This window comes from Conger conger, chromosome 19 (assembly GCF_963514075.1).
Source record: "Conger conger chromosome 19, fConCon1.1, whole genome shotgun sequence".
Taxonomy (NCBI): domain Eukaryota; kingdom Metazoa; phylum Chordata; class Actinopteri; order Anguilliformes; family Congridae; genus Conger; species Conger conger.
In genome coordinates, this window is record NC_083778.1 from 8,821,973 (window position 1) to 8,845,011 (window position 23,039).

Genomic DNA, 23,039 nt, shown 5'->3' on the forward strand with positions numbered 1-23,039 from the left:
AGAACATGATCGCCGTGGATGTTGCTAGTGCGTTTCAGATTGCTATGTGTGCATGTGCGTAGACATTACGTGAATGCACGCGTTTGTAGTGTGTGTGCAGGAACATGCGTTTGTGTGAATTTGCTGTCGGTGTGGATTTAAGTTATGTTGAACGGGTAAAAAAGTACATTGTCACCAGCCGGCGGCTCAAAGCATTTTGCAGTGATGAGGGGTAAACTCGCCTCAACCACCCACCAATGTGCAGCACCCATCTGGGCGATGCAGCGGCAGCCATTTTGTGCCAGAATGCTCACCACACACCAGCTGAGGTGGAGAGAGCAATTTTTAGCCAATTAAATCAGGGGCTGATTAGATAGCAGGTTGAGAATTTAGCCAGGACACTGGGGAACCCCCTGCTCTATGCAAAGAGTGTCATGGGATCTTTAATGGCCACAGTGAATCAGGACCTCATCAAAAAGAAGGCATCTCCTGGAGCACAGTGTCCCCAACTGGGGCATTGTGATTTATTTCACCAGAGGGAAGATTGCCCCCAACTGGGCCACCAACACCACTTTCAGCAGCAACTCAGTTTTCCCATCCAACTACTAACCAATGCCACACCTGCCTAGCCTCAGCCCTTCAGCAGAAATAGGTTGCATTATGGGATAGCTGCTGGCATTTGGGGGTTCTGGCCTTATGTTTTGTCTTCCGTTACTCTGTAAACAGTGTCTCTGTGACAGCCTTCTGTAAAAACATAATTCTACACGGTACTTGATATACCTTATAAAGTGGCCACAGCAGGTTTGAGTCCCACAAAGGGTTATGGTCCCTTTGTGGGAGTGTTTATATCATACAAACAGCAAACATGAATCGCAAAAGAAACTTCAGACATTTTCTTGGAATGCAAAGTGTTTATTTTTTCGTAACCTCACTCATGTCAGACATTTAGTGACCAATAACTTTTGTGCAAATTATGAATTGGTCGCCTTTTCATGACGGGTGATTCTGAAAATGCGAAATAAGAGAGAATCAAAGAAAAAAAAACAATTTAATGCTCATAAAAAAAAAAAAAAAGGCTGACATTTGGGGCAATTCAGAGGAACTTTTAATTTGATAGAATGGACGGACTGACACCAAGCTTGCGTTGCAGGTTTTCTGCACGTACGCAGTAGCGGTAAACCTGTGCCGTCACCATTCCGCTCCACTCTTATAGCGCCCTGACCATGAGGCGTGTGGCGCGGGCGGAGTAGGGGGCGGGCCCCCTCCAGGTGAGCCAATGGAGGCCGGACGCCCAGCCCTGGTTGTCGCGTGCAGGGTGCCAGTCGCCATGGAGACTGGCCAATCCGCAGCGGCTGTACCACCAGCCCCCTTCCCCCTCCAACCGGCTACAGTCGTTCGTGGCGATGTCGCCGAAGACGCACGGGGAGCAGCCGTCGTTGTCCCGGTCCAGGGTGCTGAAGCCGTAGCCGTTCTGGTCGATTCCCGGCAAGGCGCCGTGGACGGGGTCGATCCCGCGGATGGCGTCGCCTTCGAGAGAAAGATCCCGTCAGATCCGAGGCACGAGCCTCGGGGGTTACGGACCCACGTGGAAGATTTGCCCCCGCGCAATGGTTTGCGCCTCATCAAGATCACCATCATTATTACCGCATATATATTAAAAAAAGCCTAAATTCTTATACGTTTTTGAAAATAAAAAAAAAAACAGTTTTTCTAAATTTCAAGTCCATGTTCCAGAACTTTCATTGCTTCCAATGACCAGTAGTGATCGTGACATCTTTGTAGGTTAAACCAAATCTTACACCTTAAAAGTGTTAAACCAAAGATTCACTTTCATAAAGAAATCGGAACACTAATAAAGTTAGAGGGCCACGCCTTATGGCCAGTTTATTGTCCGGCAGAAGTTTGTCACTCGACGCGAATCCCAGAACGCTCACGAACATATAAACTGGCCTTTAGCGTGACGGCTAAAGAATACAGGGCAGAAAGGCCTCAAACGGGGCAGCGGTGTTTACCTGCCGTGCCACTGTACTCCCCCACTGTCAGCCTGTACGCCTGTCTCTCGCCGCCCAGCTTGAAGTCTTTGTACTCCGCATATGCCAACCCTCCCTCAAAGTCATGCAGCTCCACTCTCAGCACCCAGCAGCTGCCCCGCACCCTGGTGATGGCCCACAGCTTCTGCAGCCCCAACCAGTGGTCCCCTGCACCCAAGGAGGGAGAGCAAGACAAGCACACACACTTACAGGCCAGTAGGCACATCTAGAACAAGAGAAGAGAACCACACACACTTACAGGCCAGTAGGCACATCTAGAACAAGAGAAGAGAACCACACACACTTACAGGCCAGTAGGCCCATCTAGAACACAACAACAAAATAACATAAAAACACATCATGGGAACTGGCCATTCAGCCCATGTAGAACATAAGAACCTCCTGAAGACAAGGGGGCGTTTGGCCTGACAAGATACCTAGTGTTCAGATGATGGCCTTTGAGAGAGAAGCCAGGTCACTAGATAGGGCAAACTTAGTGAGTGTAAGTGGCGGGTGTGCGAGTGAGTTCTGTACTCTGCAGATCCCCGAATCCAACTTTGTACGCGTTCCAGTTCCTCTTGAAGGACACGGCTCCCCCCGTTCGCCTCTGGAACACGGTCCAGCCCCCGTCAGGCCGCATCTCACAGTAAACCTGCAGAGGGAGACGCACTGAGACCTCGCACTGAGACTTGCACTGAGACTCGCACTGAGACTCGCACTGAGACTCGCACTGAGACTCGCACACAACCACATCCTCTCAGCTATGCATCTCCATCAACACATCCAAGGCTCAGCAAAAATAACAACAATATAACAATTATAATGAAAACTAACTTCCATCCATCCAGCCATCCATTATCTTAACCCGCTTATCCTGAACAGGGTCGCAGGGGGGCTGGAGCCTATCCCAGCATACATTGGGCGAAAGGCAGGAATACACCCTGGACGGGTCGCCAGTCCATCGCAGGGCACACACACCATTCACTCACACACTCATACCTACGGGCAATTTAGACTCTCCAATCAGCCTAACCTGCATGTCTTTGGACTGTGGGGGGAAACCGGAGTACCCGGAGGAAACCCACGCAGACACGGGGAGAACATGCAAACTCCGCACAGAGAGGCCCCGGCTGACGGGGATTCGAACCCAGGACCTCCTTACTGTGAGGCGGCAGTGCTACCCACTGCACCATCCGTGCCGCCCGAAAATTAACTTAATACTATAAATTATGATTATAGTTATATATATATATATATATATATATATATATATTACATTACAGGCATTTGGCAGACACTCTTATCCAGAGCGACATACAGTTGATTAGACTAAGCAGGAGACAGTCCTCCCCTGGAGCAATGCAGGGTTAAGGGCCTGTGCTGTGCGGATCTTATTGTGGCTACACCGGGATTAAAACCACCAACCGTCCCAGTCATTTACCTTAACCACTACGCTACAGGCCGCCTATTATATAGGGTAAGGCCCTTAACCCTGCACTGCTCCAGGGGAGGATTGTCTCCAGCGTAATCAACTGTACATCGCTCTGGATAAGAGCGTCTGCCAAATGCCAATAATGTAATGTAATATAATGCACATACATGTCTATGTTTATAATAAATAGAAAAAAATTAAAGAAACTTGCTGATGGAAATATCACTTTGCCTGTTTAACAGCTCATAACACACTATGCACTGATCAGAAAGTAGAGCCCTTTAGGAAATTAGGAAAATTTAGGAAAATCCCCCAAAAAACAAAAAAAACAACTCAAAACAGAAGTAGATGGCTAAATGGTGAACCGTATCTTATGACCGTGACCATCTGTGCTCCTGGTTGGTCCCTCTCACGGTCCACATAAGCACCACCCTCAGCCCAAGTTCACACGCCAACAACGGCGTCAACAATACCTTAAAAGGCTTTTTGACTCCCGCGGGTTTGATCATGTACATGCCACTGGTGGCTCCAGGGTTCAGATTTTTGACCTGGGTGCAGTCTGGTGCTGGAACATGCCGGAAAATGGGGAAGGTGGTCAGTTTTATTGAGGAACTTACCCATTGAGTCACTGCCCAGAGTTGATGCAACAGTGCATTACCCAATATAAACAGTGAACTCCTTCACTGGTGAGTCCAGATGGTCAGCGTGGGAGAGATTCTCAGGACTCAGCAACTGTTACTGTCTGGGAACGACTTTACTCATGGTAGCAGCAAGAGGCCACAGCACGGGCGTGGCGGTCAGATACTGGTCAGATGCTATGAGTGCGGATTCCACCCACAGCTCAGAGGCCACAGCTCAGAGGCCAGAGCTCCGAGCTCAGAGCCCACCCAGATAGGGTCTGTGTGGCTCGACAGGTGGACCATGGGGGTTTAAAGCGGGGGCTAGCTATGCTAATTTTCAGAGGATGTTCCTTCCATCAGTGACAACTAGAAGGCAGCAGGTTCAGCAGATACATGTTGTTAATGTATTTTTATGAAATGTATCTATAGCTTCGTTACTGAGCTAGCTAGTTTGCTAAACCCGTCACGATTCGTTTACAGGTTCTACAGGGCGCTGCCTTCCTGGCTTCACTGAGGGAAGGAAAGTACCATGGGCCAAAAACTATGACTCGCTGTTCTGAACAGGGACTGAATATGGAGGGTGAGTTTACTTACCCTGAACAGAAACTCCACGGCCAATCTGGAAACAAAGAGATCACACCAGTTAACACAGACATCACTACTAGAGACCTTTCATTGCATTTTAGGCGGTATGATCTAGCGGGCAGCCATTTTGGCAGGATGATATCGCGGGCAGTCATTTTGGCGGGAAGATATCGCGGGCAGCCATTTTGGCGGGAAGATATCGCGGGCAGCCATTTTGGCGGGAAGATATCGCGGGCAGCCATTTTGGCGGAATAATATAGTGGGCAGCATTCCAAAAGAGTTCCATTTCACCTTATAATGATTTAACATGGACAGTCGGATGGGGCTTGAGAATGACTTTTACATAAGCAGGAGTAAGAAAGTATTTTCTTCTAAAACAATGTTGGCATAGCTAAATAAATAGTGTACACATGATAAATTGTATAAAAATGGACGAGAAAGAAGTTTAGCCATTACTTCGATTCGTGGCTCCGTCTCTCCCAAAGACTGCACAGCATGAACATTGAGAGACAGAAGCAGAATCAGCCAGCCACAGCCAATGGGAATCCAGGGTCCGGACATTGCCTACAGAGGAGGAAGATGAGAACCAATCACGTTCAATCGCTATAATGCTGCAGTTACACCGAAAAAGTCAGGTCACACACCTAAGCTTGGAACTTAAAAACTGAATTATATATATATATATATATATATATATACACAGTCATGTGAAAAAATTAGGACACCCTATGGAAAATTGTGTGTTTTTTAAACATTTTTAGACATATGGATATTTAATATCAATTTTAACAAAACAGAGATTCAAGAAATATAACTAAACAAGTAAAACTGAAGAAAATACTTTTTAAAACTTTCTGTAAAATGTAATAAAATAAAAATGCTATTTCTGGTGAGGAATAAATTAGGACACCCCCACATTTTTTCCCCACCTAAAATGGCTGAAATCACACACAGGTGTATCACATCAGGTGCACATGATTAGAACATTGTTACTCAGCATTTTGAAGGAGGCTTGCCCTATTTAAACCTCAGACATTTAGTTTGGTGTGCTCCTGACTGTTGACGTGAGAGTGAACACCATGGTGAGATCGAAAGACCTGTCTGAGGCCTTCAGAAAGAAGATTGTAGCAGCTTATGAGTCTGGTAAGGGATTTAAAAAGATCTCAAAATATTTAGAAATCAGCCATTCCACTGTCCGGAAAATAGTCTACAAGTGGAGGACATTCAAAACAACTGCCAACATGCCCAGGTCTGGCCGTCCAAGCAAGTTCACCCCGAGAGCAGACCGCAAGATGCTAAAAGAAGTCTCCAAAACCCCTAAAATAGTTTAACTTTCATGGGAGGTGTGCAAGGAGGAAACCTTTACTCTCCAAGAGAAACATTAAGGCCAGGCAAGTTTGCCAGAGAGAACACGGACAAAGACCAGGACTTCTGGAATAATGTTCTTTGGACAGATGAGTCTAAAATTGAATTATTTGGACACCAGAACAGAGGACATGTTTGGCGCACACCAAATACAGCGTTCCAGGAAAAGAACCTCATTCCGACTGTGAACCATGGAGGTGGAAGTGTCATGGTTTGGGGATGCTTTGCTGCAGCAGGACCTGGCCAGCTCACCATCATAGAATCTATCATGAATTCTACAGTGTACCAGCGGGTGCTTGAGGAACATGTGAGACCATCTGTAAAAAAACTTAAGCTGAAGCGGAACTGGACCCTGCAACATGACAATCACCCAAAACATACCAGTAAATCCACCAAGGACTGGCTGAAAACTAAGAAGTGGAGAGTCCTGGAATGGCCCAGTCAAAGCCCAGATCTTAATCCCATTGAGATGCTGTGGGGTGACTTGAAACGGGCTGTACATGCAAGAAACCCCTCAAACATCTCACAGGTTAAAGAATTCTGCGTTGAGGAGTGGGGCAAACTTTCCTCAGACCGATGTCAGAGACTGGTAGATGGTTACAAGAAGTGTCTCACTGAAGTTATTTCAGCCAAAGGGGGTAACACTAGGTATTAGGGGGTAGGGTGTCCTAACTTTTTCCTCAGTTAGAATATGCATTCATGTTGATGTAGTTTACCTGCAATTAGATCACTTTCTTTTCCAGAGATAAATAAAAACAAGATTAGACATCGATATGTGATCATTTCTTAATGAATAACTGAATATTTAACGGGGTGTCCCAATTTCTTTACATGACTGTGTGTATATATATATATATATATATATATATATATATATATATATATATATATATACACACACACACACACACAGACACATTACTGAATAAGAACAATGAGAACCTGAGGACAGCCTGAATCCAAGTGGCTAAGGTACATGGCTGGGGCCTGAAAGGTTGGTGGTCCAAGCCCCGATGTATCCATGATAAGATCTGTGCAGCCGTTGGGCCCTTGAGCGAGGCCCTTAACACCACATTGCTCCAGGAGGGATTGTCCCCTGCTTAGTCGAATCAACTGTAAGTCTCTTTGGATAAAAGCGTCAGCTAAATAACTAATTATGTCATTCTTATTAACTGTGTTCACACCAGTTTCACTTCTCATGAGCCGAGTGGCTAAGTTGCCTGACTAGGACCCAGAAGGGTTCTGGTTCAAGTGTAGCCACAGTCAGGCCCTTAACCACAGATTGCTCCAGGGGGGAACTGTCCCCTGCTTAGTCTCTGGATAATCTTTGGATAAAAGTGTCAGCTAAAAAATACATCAATACATTTTAAAAAATAGAAATCGGTTGTCGCACATTTACCTCAACAGATTTCTTCAGTCACTTGTGTTGTGTTGATATCTACGCAAAAGACACAAAAACAAAAAACCTATCTTCAGGGCCAGGGGTGCAGACCAGCAGGCAAAAGTGTTTATCATAATTTAAGAAGTAAAGCCAGATATTTATTATTTTCATGCTCACTACATTTGATGACAGTATGTTACTTTATTTACTCTTAACCAAAATAATTGCAACACAAATGTACATAACAACTCTCAGTAATTACATTTCTGTCATGAAAATCTAAACTTTAAAAACATCAATCTCCTCCGATGTTTGGACGTCTGACCAAGGTATACGAACAAACTTGCTGAAGTTAATTTATATTCAGTTAGTGTTCGGCTCAAAAAAAAAAAAGTGTTTTACACGTCATACATTTTTACAGAACAACAAAGAACTTACCCAGGACTTGAATTCACTCAATGCGGCAGTCGCTCCTGTCGCAACTTGCGTGCTGCAGCGTTGACGACTGCAAAAGAAATGCTCGCTCTGGCGCTATGGGCTGTCTCGGACAATATATACAGGTGTAGTACCACCGTCAGTCAACAAAATCGTTCACCCCGCCGTCTGCTATTACATCGGGAGGCGGATCCAGTCGCTTCTGACGTAAGGCGGGATATCTTTTAAATCCTTTATATCTCCACCTACCAAGGCGAAACTTAGTCCAGTTTGTCTGAGACACGTAAATTGAATGTAGTAGCCTCCAAGCCACACTTAATTGCGATTCCCTTGTTACCTTATTGGTAAAAGTCCTATAATCATATTTAAATTATATTAATTTGATTCTGGAATATTGTGACGTTCCTGTGGGTATTAATTATGTAATGCATTAAATGTCTGAATGATTTGCATTACTAGTTGCATTACTCGTGTCCCGTGAAAAGGAGACACTGGTCTCAATGGGAAATCCCAGTTAAAGGAAAAATAAAATAGCAAAATTCCCGTAAAATGTATATAAAAACTAAAATTACTACTAAACTACTAAAATATTTCCAGCCTGCGTTGTCCTAAATTAGCGAAAGCAATAGATTATTATTATATGTATTGCAATTACGTAGACATGTTTATTATGATAATATAAACATTTTCTCTTCATGAAACCAGACTCGTGATGACTTGCATAATGTATTCTGCGGTTTTGGACCGTTTTGATGCGACTCGGAAAATCACGGCAGTTCGTCTGCCAGTAAACGGCCTGTTCTGTGCCACTCCCACACGCAACACAACCTGAAATCCCAAAATGAGTTGAGACACGTCGCTCGGAAATGATCCCCAAAAAAGAAAAAGAAAACAGCGGTATGGCTTGGGCACTTTTCCCAAACAGTGCTCCACTGTCCGTAGCTTGGCTAGGACACTCGAGTCTTTGTGAGTCCTGCTGTAAAGAATCCGGGCTTCTCATAAAATAGCTCTCCTATCCAATAACAAGTGGGGTCAACCTAACCTGACCTCAGATCAGTTTTGATCCATGTCCCCCAGTAACTGCAGTAATGACTGGGGCTCAGTGCACTGATCCTGGTTCAGCTGTGTGCGGTGGGAAATAACATCTCCGCCCATTCCAGCACCCCTTCCTCGTTCACAGGTGATTGCTGCTGGGAAAATCGCACGGTTGAAAACGCAGGCTTTCAAAAAAATAAATACATAAAGCATGTGACCTTTGTAAAGACAATGGTGCTATGCAAGATGGGATTGCTGGCTCTCGGACTCCAAAATCCACTTTTCAGGTCCTTACGGTCAGGGAGTAAGGACCAAAACGGAAAACGTTTTTGCGCAACTGGATTGGGACACACAGCTGACTCACAAGGACATCAACACCGACAGCACTGTCTAAAAGTCTGAAGCAAGAAAATTCTCACACTTTCAAAAATAGTTCAGTTGTCAACAGTTTTAAATATCAAAAGACGTTCTACCAAGAGCATTGAACAGTTAAAAACTAAATTAAAGAAATATTTGTTGTGACCACCCATCACCTTGAAAACGGCATAAATTCTCTGACGTGCTGCAATTTTATAAGGAAATCGGCTGGTAAGTTGTACCAAACATATTGGAGATCTTTCCACAGTTGTTCTGCAGACTTCGCTCAGCTGTCTTGCTTGCTTCTAGCCATCAAGGTAATCCCAAACAGTCTCAATGAAGTTTTTTTCTGAAAAGTTTAAACTTTATTTAACAAAATTTAAAATAATAATAACAACAGGAACAGTACATTTTTGAATGAATGACTGAATGCTTGGAAATCTTTTCGACTGACAAACTAATGCAGAAAGCAATAAATCGAAAAACATCTCGGACCAAATGTACATAAAAGACTTGCCTAAGATTTTGACACAGTACTGCATGTCCAAACTTTTTGAAGCAAAGGTTTCTGGAGCTTTGAAACACTCACTGTGACTTTACTGAACTCAGGCCCCTCCATGAACTTTCAGAATAAACATGGCACTGGAACGTGGAGCTGACTATCTGGTGAGTTTATAATATCTTTAGGAAGCCAGACTCGTGGCCCTGGTGGTAAGGCCAGTTCAATGCACAGAGAATCAGTTCTTTAGCTGACGCGTCGCCAAATAACCAATTAAAGGTACAATAGGTCACTTTGGACTTCTAAAGGTCAAGAGAGGAATAGCAGCAACAAACACCTTCAAACCTCAACACTGTTTATCCCGCCCCCTTCTCTGTAAACACCCTCACGTTGAAACGCGATTGGCTGTGGCAATTACAACCAATTTTCGAACCAATGTTTTAAAAAATAACAGAGGGCGAGTCAACATGTCAGTGAGCCTTTTTCAATGATAGGAAGGGATGTACAATGGTCTTGTAACACAAAAATCTTACCGAGGTTTTCCCTAACTTTTATTAAGTTTTCTTTATAAATGATGAATTAATGGATGATGTTCATAAAGAAAACTTAAATAAAAGTAAATAATAAAATGCCATCTGCACAATAAAGACAAAGAAAACAAGTGCAATTTACGTATTTATTGAAAGGTGATTGGCAGCCAATTACATTGGTGAATTAAACATTTATAGAGGTTTGTTAGTCAAACTGCATATTCGAAATTGTAGTCAATTACAAACACTAAAGTAAAGATGTCTAGATGCGGACATTCAAACTACAGCCTGCTTGCTGTGGCATCATCTTTAAATGTTCCAGTCACACGATCAGGATATGCAATTACTTTTTTCTCACATGTAAAAACAGTGATTGGAAGCCCGCTACACAGACACACTACCGATTGTTTAGATTATAAACTGTATGTTAATTAGGTAAACATGGTCACCAACAGACAATGGCCAAAAGTCTCCGGTTGTGAAAGTGGAAACTACTCAGACTACTGTTGCTTTTTCCAATAAAACGTTGAGATCTCAACTGAACAAAATAGGCTGAATATTGTAGAACGCGATGTCTTCCGTTCTTGGTGTATGACTATTTAAGGTCAGAATTTGGATTGTGCAAGGTCTTAAACTTTCAGCACAATCTCCCTTGTATTTCGGAAGCTTGCTTAAGAGAAGCCAAGTCATACTTCATAAGTCCTTATCCCAAATGAACTCAGCGATTACATGAAAGTATGAAATAAAACGGATGTACTAACAGATAAAATGTGTTTTGAAAGAATATTTACCCGTTAAGACAATATGCACAGTGGCGTGGTGCAGTTGCTAAATACGAATCCTATGTTGATAAGCTAGAGGTACACATTGGCTTTGCTAGCGAGGTTTTCAGATACTTTGTTGTGCGTTTCAGATCATTGGTTACAGCTTGTTACAGAATCCCTCAACAGCACTCATATTTGCCTGAGTTAATTCACAAACTCACTCACACACAAACTCACTCACTCACTCACACACAAACTCACTCACTCATACACAAACTCACTCACTCATACACAAACTCACTCACTCATACACAAACTCACTCACTCATACACAAACTCACTCACTCACTCACACAGAAACACTCACTCACACACTAACTCACTCACTCATACACAAACTCACTCACTCATACACAAACTCACCCACTCATACACAAACTCACTCACTCACTCACACAGAAACACTCACTCATACACAAACTCACTCACTCATACAAAAACTCACTCACTCATACACAAACTCACTCACTCATACACAAACTCACTCACTCATACACAAACTCACTCACTCATACACAAACTCACTCACTCATACACAAACTCACTCACTCATACACAAACTCACTCACTCATACACAAACTCACTCACTCATACACAAACTCACTCACTCATACACAAACTCACTCACTCATACACAAACTCACTCACTCATACACAAACTCACTCACTCATACACAAACTCACTCACTCATACACAAACTCACTCACTCATACACAAACTCACTCACTCATACACAAACTCACTCACTCATACACAAACTCACTCACTCATACACAAACTCACTCACTCATACACAAACTCACTCACTCATACACAACCTCACTCACTCATACACAAACTCACTCACTCATACACAAACTCACTCACTCATACACAAACTCACTCACTCATACACAAACACACTCACTCATACACAAACACACTCACTCATACACAAACTCACTCACTCATACACAAACACACTCACTCATACACAAACTCACTCACTCACTCATACACAAACTCACTCACTCACTCATACACAAACACACTCACTCATACACAAACTCACTCACTCATACACAAACTCACTCACTCATACACAAACTCACTCACTCATACACAAACTCACTCACTCATACACAAACACACTCACTCATACACAAACACACTCACTCATACACAAACACACTCACTCATACACAAACACACTCACTCATACACAAACACACTCACTCATAAACAAACTCACTCACTCATACACAAACTCACTCACCTATACGGTTAAGCGCGAATTTAAATTCACCATTATATATTCTGGCTTTGTCATTTTAAAAGTTGAAGACTCAGTAGTAATCCTCATGTGAACTTTGCTGTGTGTACGTGTGTGCGTGTGTGTGTATGTGTGTACGTGAGTGCGTGTGTGTATGTGTATGTATGTGAGTGTGAGTGTGTGTGTGTGTGTGTGTGTGTATGTATGTGAGTGTATGTGAGTGTGTGTGTGTGTGTGTGTGTGTGTATGTATGTGAGTGTATGTGAGTGTGTGAGTGCGTGTGTGTATGTGTATGTATGTGAGTGTGTGTGTGTGTGTATGTGAGTGTGTGTGTGTGTGTGTGTGTGTGTATGTATGTGAGTGTGTGTGTGTGTGTGTGTGTGTATGTATGTGAGTGTGTGTGTGTGTGTGTGTGTGTGTGTGTGTGTGTGTATGTATGTGAGTGTATGTGAGTGTGTGAGTGCGTGTGTGTATGTGTATGTATGTGAGTGTGTGTGTGTGTGTGTATGTATGCGAGTGTGTGTGTGTGTGTGTGTGTGTGTGTGTGTTGCAGACTGGTTCGGGTGTCTCTGGTTCAGACACAGACAGATCCCTGTGGGACTGGTTGCCTGTGGCATCATGCACGACCTCGCCGTGATCCAGACGGAGAAAGAGAGAGAACCTCGCGCAGCAGGGCTGGCTGCATTCTGAACTCCACCAAACCTACAGACATGGTTTCCGTGATTTCGATTCTCGAAAATTCCAAGTTGTGGGAGGTCCTGAACTTCAAACACCGGGTGCATTAAGGTTTTTGACGATCTGCTGACTTTCACTTCACCCGAGCTACAAATTTGGTTGTAATGTAATTGGTTTACAGATGAGGTCCTTGATGGTTTAAGAATCGCCCTTTCATGTCCTCAAAATGTTACCCGCTGAATAAGTACTGGAGGAAACCTGCGTTAGCATGGGCTCAGATCTCATGTTTACACAGCGCAATGCCTCTCTCTTTCTCCATCTGTGGTATTTTGCGGTTGGTCGACAGAGACACCCTTCCCAACGCTGCCTCCCAAAAACAACTGACCCACCTGAGTAACAGAGAGGGAGGGGGAGAGTAAGAGGGGGAGAGAAAGATGTCAAACAGAGAGGGAGGGGGAGGAAGAGAGGGAGAGAGAGGACGAGAGAGGACAAACAGAGAGGGAGAATCCGCTCCCAGCAGCCCTTTGGCGTCGCATGTTGATGACATCACACAGAAGTGACGGAAATGGCGGCGGTACCCCTGGCTTAAGAGCCTGGTGAGTGGACATTCTAGGGCCCTTAGAGGACCCTAAACCCTTGATGAAGTCCCCCCCCCTTATGGTTTGGGACAGCCACCGACATGGAGGCCCAAGAGAACAGATACAGCTGGAGCGGATCCAGCCTGAGAAGGAAGAGAGAGAGATGGGGGGGACACAGTGAGCACCGCCAAGCACTGACCTCAGATCAGCGAGAGCAACGGTAGGGAAACGGTAAAGGCCTGGATCGGGGTCATGACAGTTACTCAACAGTAAGGCGGGTCAGTTTTCAGGGGAGGCTTTACGATGATCAGGAGACGCTGATCCCGCAGGCCGAAAGCGGCGGTTTGCCGTCGTAGGGGACGTCAAAGCGCCGGGGCGCTGGCCCCGCCTCTTCCTGCGCCCCCTCCTCCGTCGCTCCCACTTCCTGTCCGTCGCCCGCTAGCCGCGCACGGCCGGGCCTCTCCAGACCCGGCTGAGCGGAGAAGGGCTTCTCCAGAACCTTCAACACACGCCGGACCTGGCCGAGAAAGAGAGATAACCACGCGTCATCTCCTTTTCGGACGGCATGTACGAAGAGCCGTTTTTAAAAAAAATGTTTTGCGCTTTCACAGGTTGTTTTCAGATATTAGATCGGTATCGTGGTCTCATTTGAAGATATTCTGAAGATTATATTACTTTATAGTTGACAACAAATAAACTAGCTTTTAAAAAAGTGTGACAGCAAAAGTCTCAACTTCATAGGTAAAAGAAAATACCATGTAGACCAGGCTTAGCGCCATGCAAAATACCCGCGGTTGAATTTGTCAGAATATGGTCTTGACTGCCCAAAGAATATGACTCCTTTCGTCTGTGAGTAAACGGTTAACTTTGGAAAGGATTAGGAAAACGTCCCACTGATTCAAACAGGACCCTACGTTACGCTACGACACGACGTTTGCGTGGACGGAAAATCCGGGAAGTTGCCGCTCTCGAACAAGGCTCCGCTCTCCTCACCTCAGAGAAGTCACCGGTCTCCGCCGCCTCGATGGCATTCTGGGCGATGTAGTTGCGGAGCACCACGCGGGGGTTGGCCGTATCCATGGCGATCACCCTCTCCTCCTCCACCCGCCGCGGGTCGCTCTGCCCGTCCAGCTCCCTCGCCAACCGTTTCCTAGGGAACGCCACAAGGTCCGCTCGCTCACTCTGGCTTAGATCAGGGATAATGAAATGGGGCCAAGACGCTCACTGGTAGAGAACAGAGAGGACCTCTGCCGATTACTAAGGACGTCGCTAACAACCAATAGAGCGTCGCCAGTGCTGGCCTGTACTGTCTGACCCAGCGCTATCAGTACCAGTACTGTCTGACCCAGCGCTATCAGTACCAGTACTGTTTGACCCAGCGCTATCAGTACCAGTACTGTCTGACCAAGCACTATCAGTACCAGTACCAGTACTGTTTGACCCAGCGCAGCGTCAGTACCTGTACTGTTTGACCCAGCACTATCAGTACCAGTACCAGTACTGTTTGACCCAGCACTATCAGTATCAGTACCAGTACCAGTACCAGTACTGTTTGACCCAGCATTATCAGTACCTGTACTGTTTGACCCAGCGGCTCCAGTCCTCCCTCTGCTTGGCCCGGAGGTCGTCCTGGTTGGTGTCCACCAGCTCCTTCAGCCTGGCCAGCCGCTCCAGCTGCTTGGAAACGCCCTTCTGATCGGCCAACATCTGGAACAGGGCGGGGTTACTCTGGGCCAGGGAGAGCACCATCACCAGCTCCCTGAGAGGGAGGAGGGAGGGAGACAGAGGGGAGGGAGAGAGGGATAGTGAGGGAGAGAGGGGGAGGGAGAGAGGGATGGAGTGAGGGAGAGAGGGGGAGGAAGAGAGGGATGGAGTGAGGGAGAGAGGGGGAGGGAGAGAGGGATGGAGTGAGGGAGAGAAGATGGATCAAACTGTTGCTCTTCTCATCTTTTGCGGAGGTATGTCTCATCCCTGAATGTGCGGCTCGCTATAAAGACAGAGCGTGCACCGGCCCGTCCTTCAAGAGCGCGGCGGCAGGCTGGATTCGAACCCGCAGCCCCTCCCTCCCGCAGCGTAGCAACGCCCAACTGTGACAGAGCACCCTGGGACAGATCTGATTTTATTTGTCGCTTTATATACTGTAAAAACAGGACACCCTTATCATGTGGGCCATTGGTCATTGATGAGATAAAAATAATAATATCAAAGGTGTTCCGATGCTTGTAATGAGGTCACCTAATGCAGAAGAACTGATATGAAGCATTGAAGTTTACTACATTCTCATGAGTAGGCTTGGAAGAATGTGAAACTTCGAGTATGAAAGTCAGGATGCAGCATGTCTCTCCTTGCACTCAGGCGCCCCCTACAGGCAGGGAGCAGGTTGTCCTCACCGATGGTCCATGGTGGGTTTGTTTGTCTCCTTCAGCTCTTCCAGAGTGGAGCATTGCTCCATGAGGAGGTCCACGGAGCGGCCCAGGGCCACCTCCTCCTCTCCTGACGGGCAGGGCACCTGGCTCAGACAGCGGAAGGTGTTGGTGAAGTCCGCACCTGAAGAAGAAATGAGAGAAAGACGAAGACGGGGGGAGGAGGAGGTGGAGAGAAAAGGTGGATGAAAGAGCAAGGGAGAGAGAAGGAGAGAGAGAGATTTCAGCTCCAAATCCATGAGGTTGCACCACAGCACTGCTCGGTTTTCTTTCTTTCTGTTTGTGTTGCTAGACGATGATGAGGTGTAAAATTCCGGAAACTTGTACATTCAGACTTAAAGTTGACGGAGTGTCACAATGAAAAATGCATTACAGCACAAGGGAGACACAAGGAAAAACCGTACATCTTGAATCTGAATTTGTTCTCTCTGAAGTTTGTCCCTACTCTCTCCGTACCTTAGCTGTTAGTAGTCTGTCCCTCCTCTCTCTCCGTAACTTAGCTGTGAGTAGTATGTCCCTCCTCTCTCTCCGTACCTTAGGTGTTAGTAGTGTCCCTCCTCTCTCTCTGTACCTTAGCTGTGAGTAGTGTGTCCCTCCTCTCTCTCCGTACCTCAGCTGTTAGCAGTTTGTCCCTCCTCTCTCTCCGTACCTTAGCTGTGAGTAGTATGTCCCTCCTCTCTCTCCGTACCTTAGGTGTTAGTAGTGTCCCTCCTCTCTCTCCGTACCTTAGCTGTGAGTAGTGTGTCCCTCCTCTCTCCGTACCTCAGCTGTTAGCAGTTTGTCCCTCCTCTCTCTCCGTACCTTAGCTGTGAGTAGTATGTCCCTCCTCTCTCTCCGTACCTTAGCTGTGAGTAGTGTCCTTCCTCTCTCTCCGTACCTGTGTTGTTAGTAGTATGTCCCTCCTCTCTCTCCGTACCTTAGCTGTTAGTAGTTTGTCCCTCCTCTCTCTCCGTACCTGTGTTGTGCATGGTCTGCAGGAGGTCCGTGATCAGGGCCTCGTCCTCAGGCTCCTGCTTCTGGAGCAGGCCCAGCTTCCTCCTCATGTTGCCCAGGTAGAAGGCGTTGTAGAGGGGCAGGTACTCGTCCAAGACGGCCTTCACGCTCTGGGCGCTGAGCTCCGGGCCCAGAGCCTCGGCCAGGCGCGCCAGGTTCCAGCGGCAGATCGCCGGCTGGGCCTGGTAGGTGTACCGACCCGAGGAGTCCGAGGAGTTGCACACGAAGTCCGGGTCAAACCTGCCGTCGGGATGGAGCACCATAACCATACCATCACCACACCAGAACAGACAAAGTTCAGAACACAGATGCCTCTGTCGGCTTGTCCAGCGTTTAGCGTTTTTTTGGGTAGATATGGACGCTCTCTTTGAGGTTAAGGTCTAGGACTGGGACCCGCAAGGTCAGCGGTTCGATCCCCGGTGTAGCCGCGATAAGAACTGCACAGCTGTTAACCCTGCATTGCTCCAGGGGGGGGATTGTCTCCTGGTTAGTCTACATCAACTGCAAGTCACTTTGGATAAAAGCCAAATGACATGTAATGCTCTAGGTTAGCAGAGGTACCTTACATTAGGTCGATTCACTGTCTTTAGCCCGGGGGGGAGAGGGCAAACGCTCACCTGTCCATGAACCCGAAGGGCCCGTAGTCCAGGGTAACGCCGACGATGCTCATGTTGTCCGTGTTGAGCACGCCGTGGCAGAAGCCCACGCACTGCCAGAGAGCCACCAGCCTCGCCGTCCGGACCGTCACCTGAAACGAGGCCACCGCACGTCACCCCTCCAACGGACCCAGGGCGAGGGCTCGCCCTCCGCTAACAACGTCCGAAAGGACCTGTCCAGGCCTCTGTTCTAGCCTAAACTTCATTAAATCAACCTTCGTAATTGGTGGTTATCATACTTAAATGTGAGTTGCCCAGAACATACTAGGGTCCAAACCCATAATTAGAGAGAGTATAAGGGTCCAGAGATGGACAAATAGGTGGAACTATGTTCTTTTCACACAGACATACTGAGGGTAACAACAGATATATGCTCCAGATGGCCTGAGCAGTGGTTTGGTCACATGCTGTGACGCGATTGGCTCAATGTGCTGTGACATGATTGGCTCAAAGAGCTGTGACGTGATTGGCTCAATGTGCTGTGACGTGATTGGCTCATGCGCTGTGACGTGATTGACTCAAAGTGCTGTGATGTGATGTGATTGGCTCAATGCGCTGTGACGCGATTGGCCGCAGCACCTCTCTGAAGAAGGCGGCGTTCCTCTCGGCCCTGTCCTCGTGGGCCTGCTGGATCTCGGGGTAGAAGGTCTCGATGACGTAATCCAGCAGCTGGGCCCGGATGTCGTCCCGACCCACGCTCGGACCCTGCCGGCCCGTCAGGTCGTCCATGGACTTGAAGATCTCGAAAGAGCCGAACCTGAACGCAGAAACGCCCCATTCAGACATGAAACCGTGAGACACGGGGAGGCGGCCATGATAATCGCAAAACCGTCCACTGAGAAACCACATCCCTACCATGGCCTATCGCTTAACAGACACATCCCTGGTTTTCTTGCCTCCCCGGTAATTAACTGAACAGTTAGTGCTACCTATTGGTAAGACTGTCTTCACACCTGTCTCCCGTGAGGATCGTGAGTTGCTGATCCCTGGTCTACAGTAGGTCCTGTTAGAAGACGGAAAAGTCAGACTACGTTGATATCTCTCTAGATCTAACCATATAGGGTTCAGAGGCTTGGGTACCAGTTCTCAGTATGATACGCCTCGTCTCAAGTCCAGCTGTACACAGCAGACGAGCCAAGAGAAGAGGAAGAGGAGGAGGAGGAGGAGGAGGAGGGGTGCTGACCGGATGAAGGTGGGTGCGATGCGGAGCACCGCCGAGCACCTCTCCAGGCGGGGGTGGCCGTCGTACAGGATGTCCCGCGAGACGCGGAGGTCGGAGGTCACCACCGAGCCGGCCCGGGTGCTGGGCACGCCCAGAGCGAACATGGCCTCGCTGCACAGGAACTCCCGGATGCTGGAGCGCAGGACCTTACGCCCGTCTGCCTGCCTAGGGAGGGCAGGGACGGGTACACTCTCAGACGGGAAATGACCGGAACCCGGCTACTTTTTTTTTTATTAACCAGGTTTAATGGCTGTAGGTCACCGTGTGCTGGAGGCACAAAATGGTGGAACACAAGACGGAACAAAAACCCGGAAATGTCACTGGCACTCCAGGACCTGGGTTGACCTCTGTTCCTTGATCTAAGCTGGGCGGCCTGGAGCGTAGTGGTTAAGGTAAATGACTGGGACACGCAAGGTCGGTGGTTCTAATCCCGGTGAAGCCACAATAAGGTCCGCACAGCCGTTGGGCCCTTGAGCAAGGCCCTTAACCCTGCATTGCTCCAGGGGAGGATTGTCTCCTGCTTAATCAAATCAACTGTACGTTGCTCTGGAGAAGAACGTCTGCCAAATGCCAATAATGTAATAATATGTTTGTTTTGGACCTTTCATTGAATTATTTTTTAAAGAATCTTATCTGTATAGAATGTTATACAGGTGCCGAAGACTTTTGCACAGTACTGTAATTTTTGCGAAATTTATTTAATCCGACTATGTTAGCTCGTTAATAATGTTAGCTAAATTTAAGACTCAGATATTCTGTAGATGTCTCAATACTGTGTCACCAATACTGTGCCACCAGTCATAATGCCCTTTTGAAAACTTCAATGACTCCACTCCATCCCGTGCGTAAATAATTCATTTTGGAATATACCAACTGCACAGAACCCAATTAAACGTTGAAGGATATTTAGATGGTTTGGAAACTTCTCAGCAAACAATTGAACAATAAAATAATTTACACACTAAAATCTTTATCTATATATGTATATACTTCAATAATGCTTTCAATCTTTTTTTGAATGATTCTTTCATTTGGATTATTTTATTTTGAATGGCATTTATGTCACTGATTTGGGGGCGGGATTAGAGGAGTAAAGCGTGTGGCGTCACTGACTCGTCATTTTACGGTTCATATTTGGAAAGCAGGAAAGATGCACCGTTTTGTAACATAGAACAAATATATATTCTGAACAGAATTTGGAAGAGAGTTTTGGACGGTGTGTCCAAAGAGGAGAAATTGAAATTAACATGGGCTGGGAATTAAACGCGTTTGGGTAGATTATCCTTTAATCTTGCCCCCATGTAAGTGCAGTGCGCGTGACATTGTAAACCAAAAGGCAAGTGTATAGCTAGGTTTAATAAGAACGAGACTGTATTCGAAAAAACTGGGCAAAATATGCCATTCCAATAAATTCATCATAAATGATAGGCAAAATGTCCATCAATTCATCAATACAGCAAAGTCAAACTGAACTTAAATGTACATCCCACCGTGAAAATAAGAAGATATAGATGTAAAATGAAGATATAGGCTCAACGGGTAAAACAAAATTAAAATGTTTCACAATTTTGAAGCCTAAGGCCGTATTTTACATTAAATGCAGTGTCAAGTCGCAATGTTTTTCGAAACTGACAGGGGCGGGGCATATGTCCAACTTTCGTGTTCTATTAAAAACCATAAATATATATATTCTTTCGTGGCAATGAATTCCATTCCATTCCCCATGACTTCCAAGTGGACATCAAAGACTGCAGAAACGTGTCGTTTTTTATTCAAAGTTAGCGTGTGGCGCAGTTCGTAAACTCAACACATGTGCAAATCCCCCAGCAAATAATTTCAAGTTACCTTGAATAAGGCGTCAGTCCGGCGCCTTTAACCTGAATCTCCCACCGGCCGCTGGGGTTTTCATTCCGCAGGTCGACACTTTGATCAGCCGGAGCCTTTACTTCACCGAGATAGCATGCCGCTCCATCGCCGAGCTGTCCCGCAAAGTGTCCGAACTGATGACCGCAGTAGCAATGGGCAGCCGGCTCAGAACCGGGCATCAGCTTCGAACCGCTCAAATACTCCGGACCGAGGGTATCGCGCAGAACTTCCTCAGCGTTCAGTCCAAGCAACGCCAAGGCAGGCTCGGAAACAGCCACAAATGTTGGGTTCTTCAAAGGTTGCGGCTGAACGCGAGAGAAACATGCTCCTTTCACGATCCTGACCCCAGGTTCTTGAGAGGGGTCGAGTGGAAGTTTCTTCAGGGCAACATTGTCGAAGTGAAGACCCTCCAAGGGCGAACGACCAAATGCCGAACCCATGGGGTCCATCCCGACTGTGAAAACGGTTCTGAATAATATCAAACAGGGGCGAAGAATGTGAGTGCGACACAAGAAGGAAGCAGCCATTCAACTGTGGCTACCCTGTAGTCGGGCAACCTTTATGAAAGCGTTGCCAATGAGCATTTCATAACGACAACTCGACAAGCCAGCAGAAACTACAAACCAAAGTGATGTAACGCTACGTTTGCTCGTAAAACATTTTAAACATGTCGGAAGTTGTACGGCTCTATTATTGGTCCGCACGGAAACACCGCGCTGCTCGGAACTAAAAGCGAAAAACGCACACAGCTGGGTTGTACGAATGCGGTGCAGTGGACTGGAATTGACGGTGCTGAAACGCAACAGTAGTGTGTAGACTGAACAGTCTTTAAGTGAATATGGAAACATCTTTGCGACATGATTGCTTCTGAAATAACATGGTATTGAGATGGAAAATACTCCTGAACTATACTTTATTGACATTATGAAATAATTCACGACTGTTGTGCTTGAATAACTACAAGAGTGGTTGGGATGAAAACTAATATGCGCAGGTGGTCTCCAGGACTAGGTTTGGCAAAATAACCATTCCACTATGCTCGCGGTGTGTGCTGTTCGGTTTCGAGATGTCACGAAGAGATTTCACGAGGTCATAAATTAATCATCATTGCCAAGCACTTGGATTTGTTCAGGACGTCGCTGTAACAGCACTCATTGTGGGAAGTTATGAAACTTCACTCTCCACTATCACGTGTGGTACATGTTTAAGTGTCACGAGATGATCGGTACTGCAATTTGCCATTCATTTGCTTTGCCATTGCTTATCTGAGCATTCTGCATGAGAAAATACGAAAGTGCCAAGACCATTGTGAAAATTAAACGTGCACGGATCATAAAGACAACGTTTGGACCACTTTTAAATATAGAGATCTGCATGTCGTATAATTTTAATTTAAAATGTTGTAGTTCAATACATTCCAGGCTTCAGTATTTAGCGAGTTGCTTACAGTGACAACTCTGAAAAAGGACAAGAGGCTAATATTTATAGCAGCTATGTTTCTCCTGAACATACAAAAACACATTTAAACAGAGAATTAGACAGACATACACACTGACACACAAAGAACCAGACCTGGGTCAAATGCATAATCGCTTTGGATTCAAATACTTTTCTGCGCTCGACTGATCTTGCCTAATGCAACTGAGCTGACCCAGAAGAACCAGAAGGCGGGGTTTGAAGTTTTTGAGAGGATTTAATCTGTTCCAATACTCCAGTCAAGCTCAGTCAAGCATGGAAAAGTATTTGAATCAAAAACAATGACGTATTTCACATCAGGTCTGCAGAGAACGCTGCAGAAAGTTGGTGCTGGTACGTTTGGCTTGTTTGTGATGTCCACGTTGAACGGTTATGGAGGAAGAAGGAATGGCTGCCATTTGAACGTGTGCCACAGATGTTTAGAACACAGCATTAAGACTCCTCCAAATGCATAACTAACTCCAGGTCATTGCTGATGACCCTCAAGGCAGATTTCACACTACCAACTAGCTGGTTGCATCTTTTACAATTTTGAAGAACCAATTTTTCTTTGAGGTCACCCTTACCCCATACAAGAGCCACAGACTATTCCAAGACACAACAGGAGCTAGTGCCGGTCAGTGGAGGGCTGCCCCCATTTCGTGGATTCCCAGTCCATAGCCGAGTTCTCTTACGGCAGATCAGGAGTGCACAACAAGGGACGATCCGCTTCAGGATTTTGTGCCCACTTCTGGGTCTTAATTCTTGAATTGACTCAATCATATCTTATCTGACATGCGTATCAGTCCCGGCTACAGCTGCAGACTGCAAGTGTATCCTCATAA

At 46.2% G+C, this 23,039-nt stretch overlaps 2 protein-coding genes across 3 annotated transcripts; both read right to left on the minus strand.

Annotated features, from left to right (window-relative positions):
• Positions 1-870: 870 nt before the first annotated feature.
• On the minus strand, positions 871-8,004 carry LOC133119149 (angiopoietin-4-like). Its single transcript, XM_061229593.1, has 8 exons — positions 7,831-8,004; positions 7,411-7,449; positions 5,103-5,210; positions 4,656-4,680; positions 3,915-4,006; positions 2,544-2,661; positions 1,992-2,177; positions 871-1,506 (listed from the first exon to the last, which is right to left on the minus strand). Exons 3-8 carry the CDS (start codon positions 5,205-5,207, stop codon positions 1,187-1,189), a joined length of 846 nt encoding a protein of 281 aa, XP_061085577.1. The 5' UTR covers positions 5,208-5,210; positions 7,411-7,449; positions 7,831-8,004; the 3' UTR covers positions 871-1,186.
• A 4,604-nt stretch (positions 8,005-12,608) lies between these two features.
• LOC133119111 (protein adenylyltransferase SelO-1, mitochondrial-like) lies at positions 12,609-21,655 on the minus strand. Of its 2 annotated transcripts, XM_061229531.1 has the most exons (10): positions 20,719-21,655; positions 18,835-19,038; positions 18,231-18,408; positions 17,613-17,743; positions 16,958-17,235; positions 15,970-16,126; positions 15,153-15,338; positions 14,573-14,729; positions 13,848-14,096; positions 12,609-13,722 (listed from the first exon to the last, which is right to left on the minus strand). In XM_061229531.1, exons 1-9 carry the CDS (start codon positions 21,264-21,266, stop codon positions 13,887-13,889), a joined length of 2,049 nt encoding a protein of 682 aa, XP_061085515.1. In that variant the 5' UTR covers positions 21,267-21,655; the 3' UTR covers positions 12,609-13,722; positions 13,848-13,886. The 2 variants fall into 2 exon arrangements, with proteins under 2 accessions (XP_061085515.1, XP_061085514.1); XM_061229530.1 differs by having other exon boundaries at positions 12,609-14,096; positions 20,719-21,654.
• Between the last annotated feature and the right edge of the window lie 1,384 nt (positions 21,656-23,039).

Excerpts from the sequence above, each read along its gene's own strand:
- LOC133119111 (XM_061229531.1), bottom strand. The coding sequence starts at position 21,266 with ATGGCTGCTTCCTTCTTGTGTCGCACTCACATTCTTCGCCCCTGTTTG. Across the intron at positions 19,039-20,718 it reads GGACTGACGCCTTATTCAAG|GCAGGCAGACGGGCGTAAGG; the intron begins GTAACTTGAAAT and ends TGCCCTCCCTAG. Across the intron at positions 14,730-15,152 it reads CGCTGGGTCAAACAGTACAG|GAAACGGTTGGCGAGGGAGC; the intron begins GTACTGATAATG and ends GGCGTTCCCTAG.
- LOC133119149 (XM_061229593.1), bottom strand. The coding sequence starts at position 5,207 with ATGTCCGGACCCTGGATTCCCATTGGCTGTGGCTGGCTGATTCTGCTT. Across the intron at positions 4,681-5,102 it reads AGACGGAGCCACGAATCGAA|ATTGGCCGTGGAGTTTCTGT; the intron begins GTAATGGCTAAA and ends CTTTGTTTCCAG. Across the intron at positions 2,178-2,543 it reads TGGATTCGGGGATCTGCAGA|GGGACCACTGGTTGGGGCTG; the intron begins GTACAGAACTCA and ends CCTTGGGTGCAG.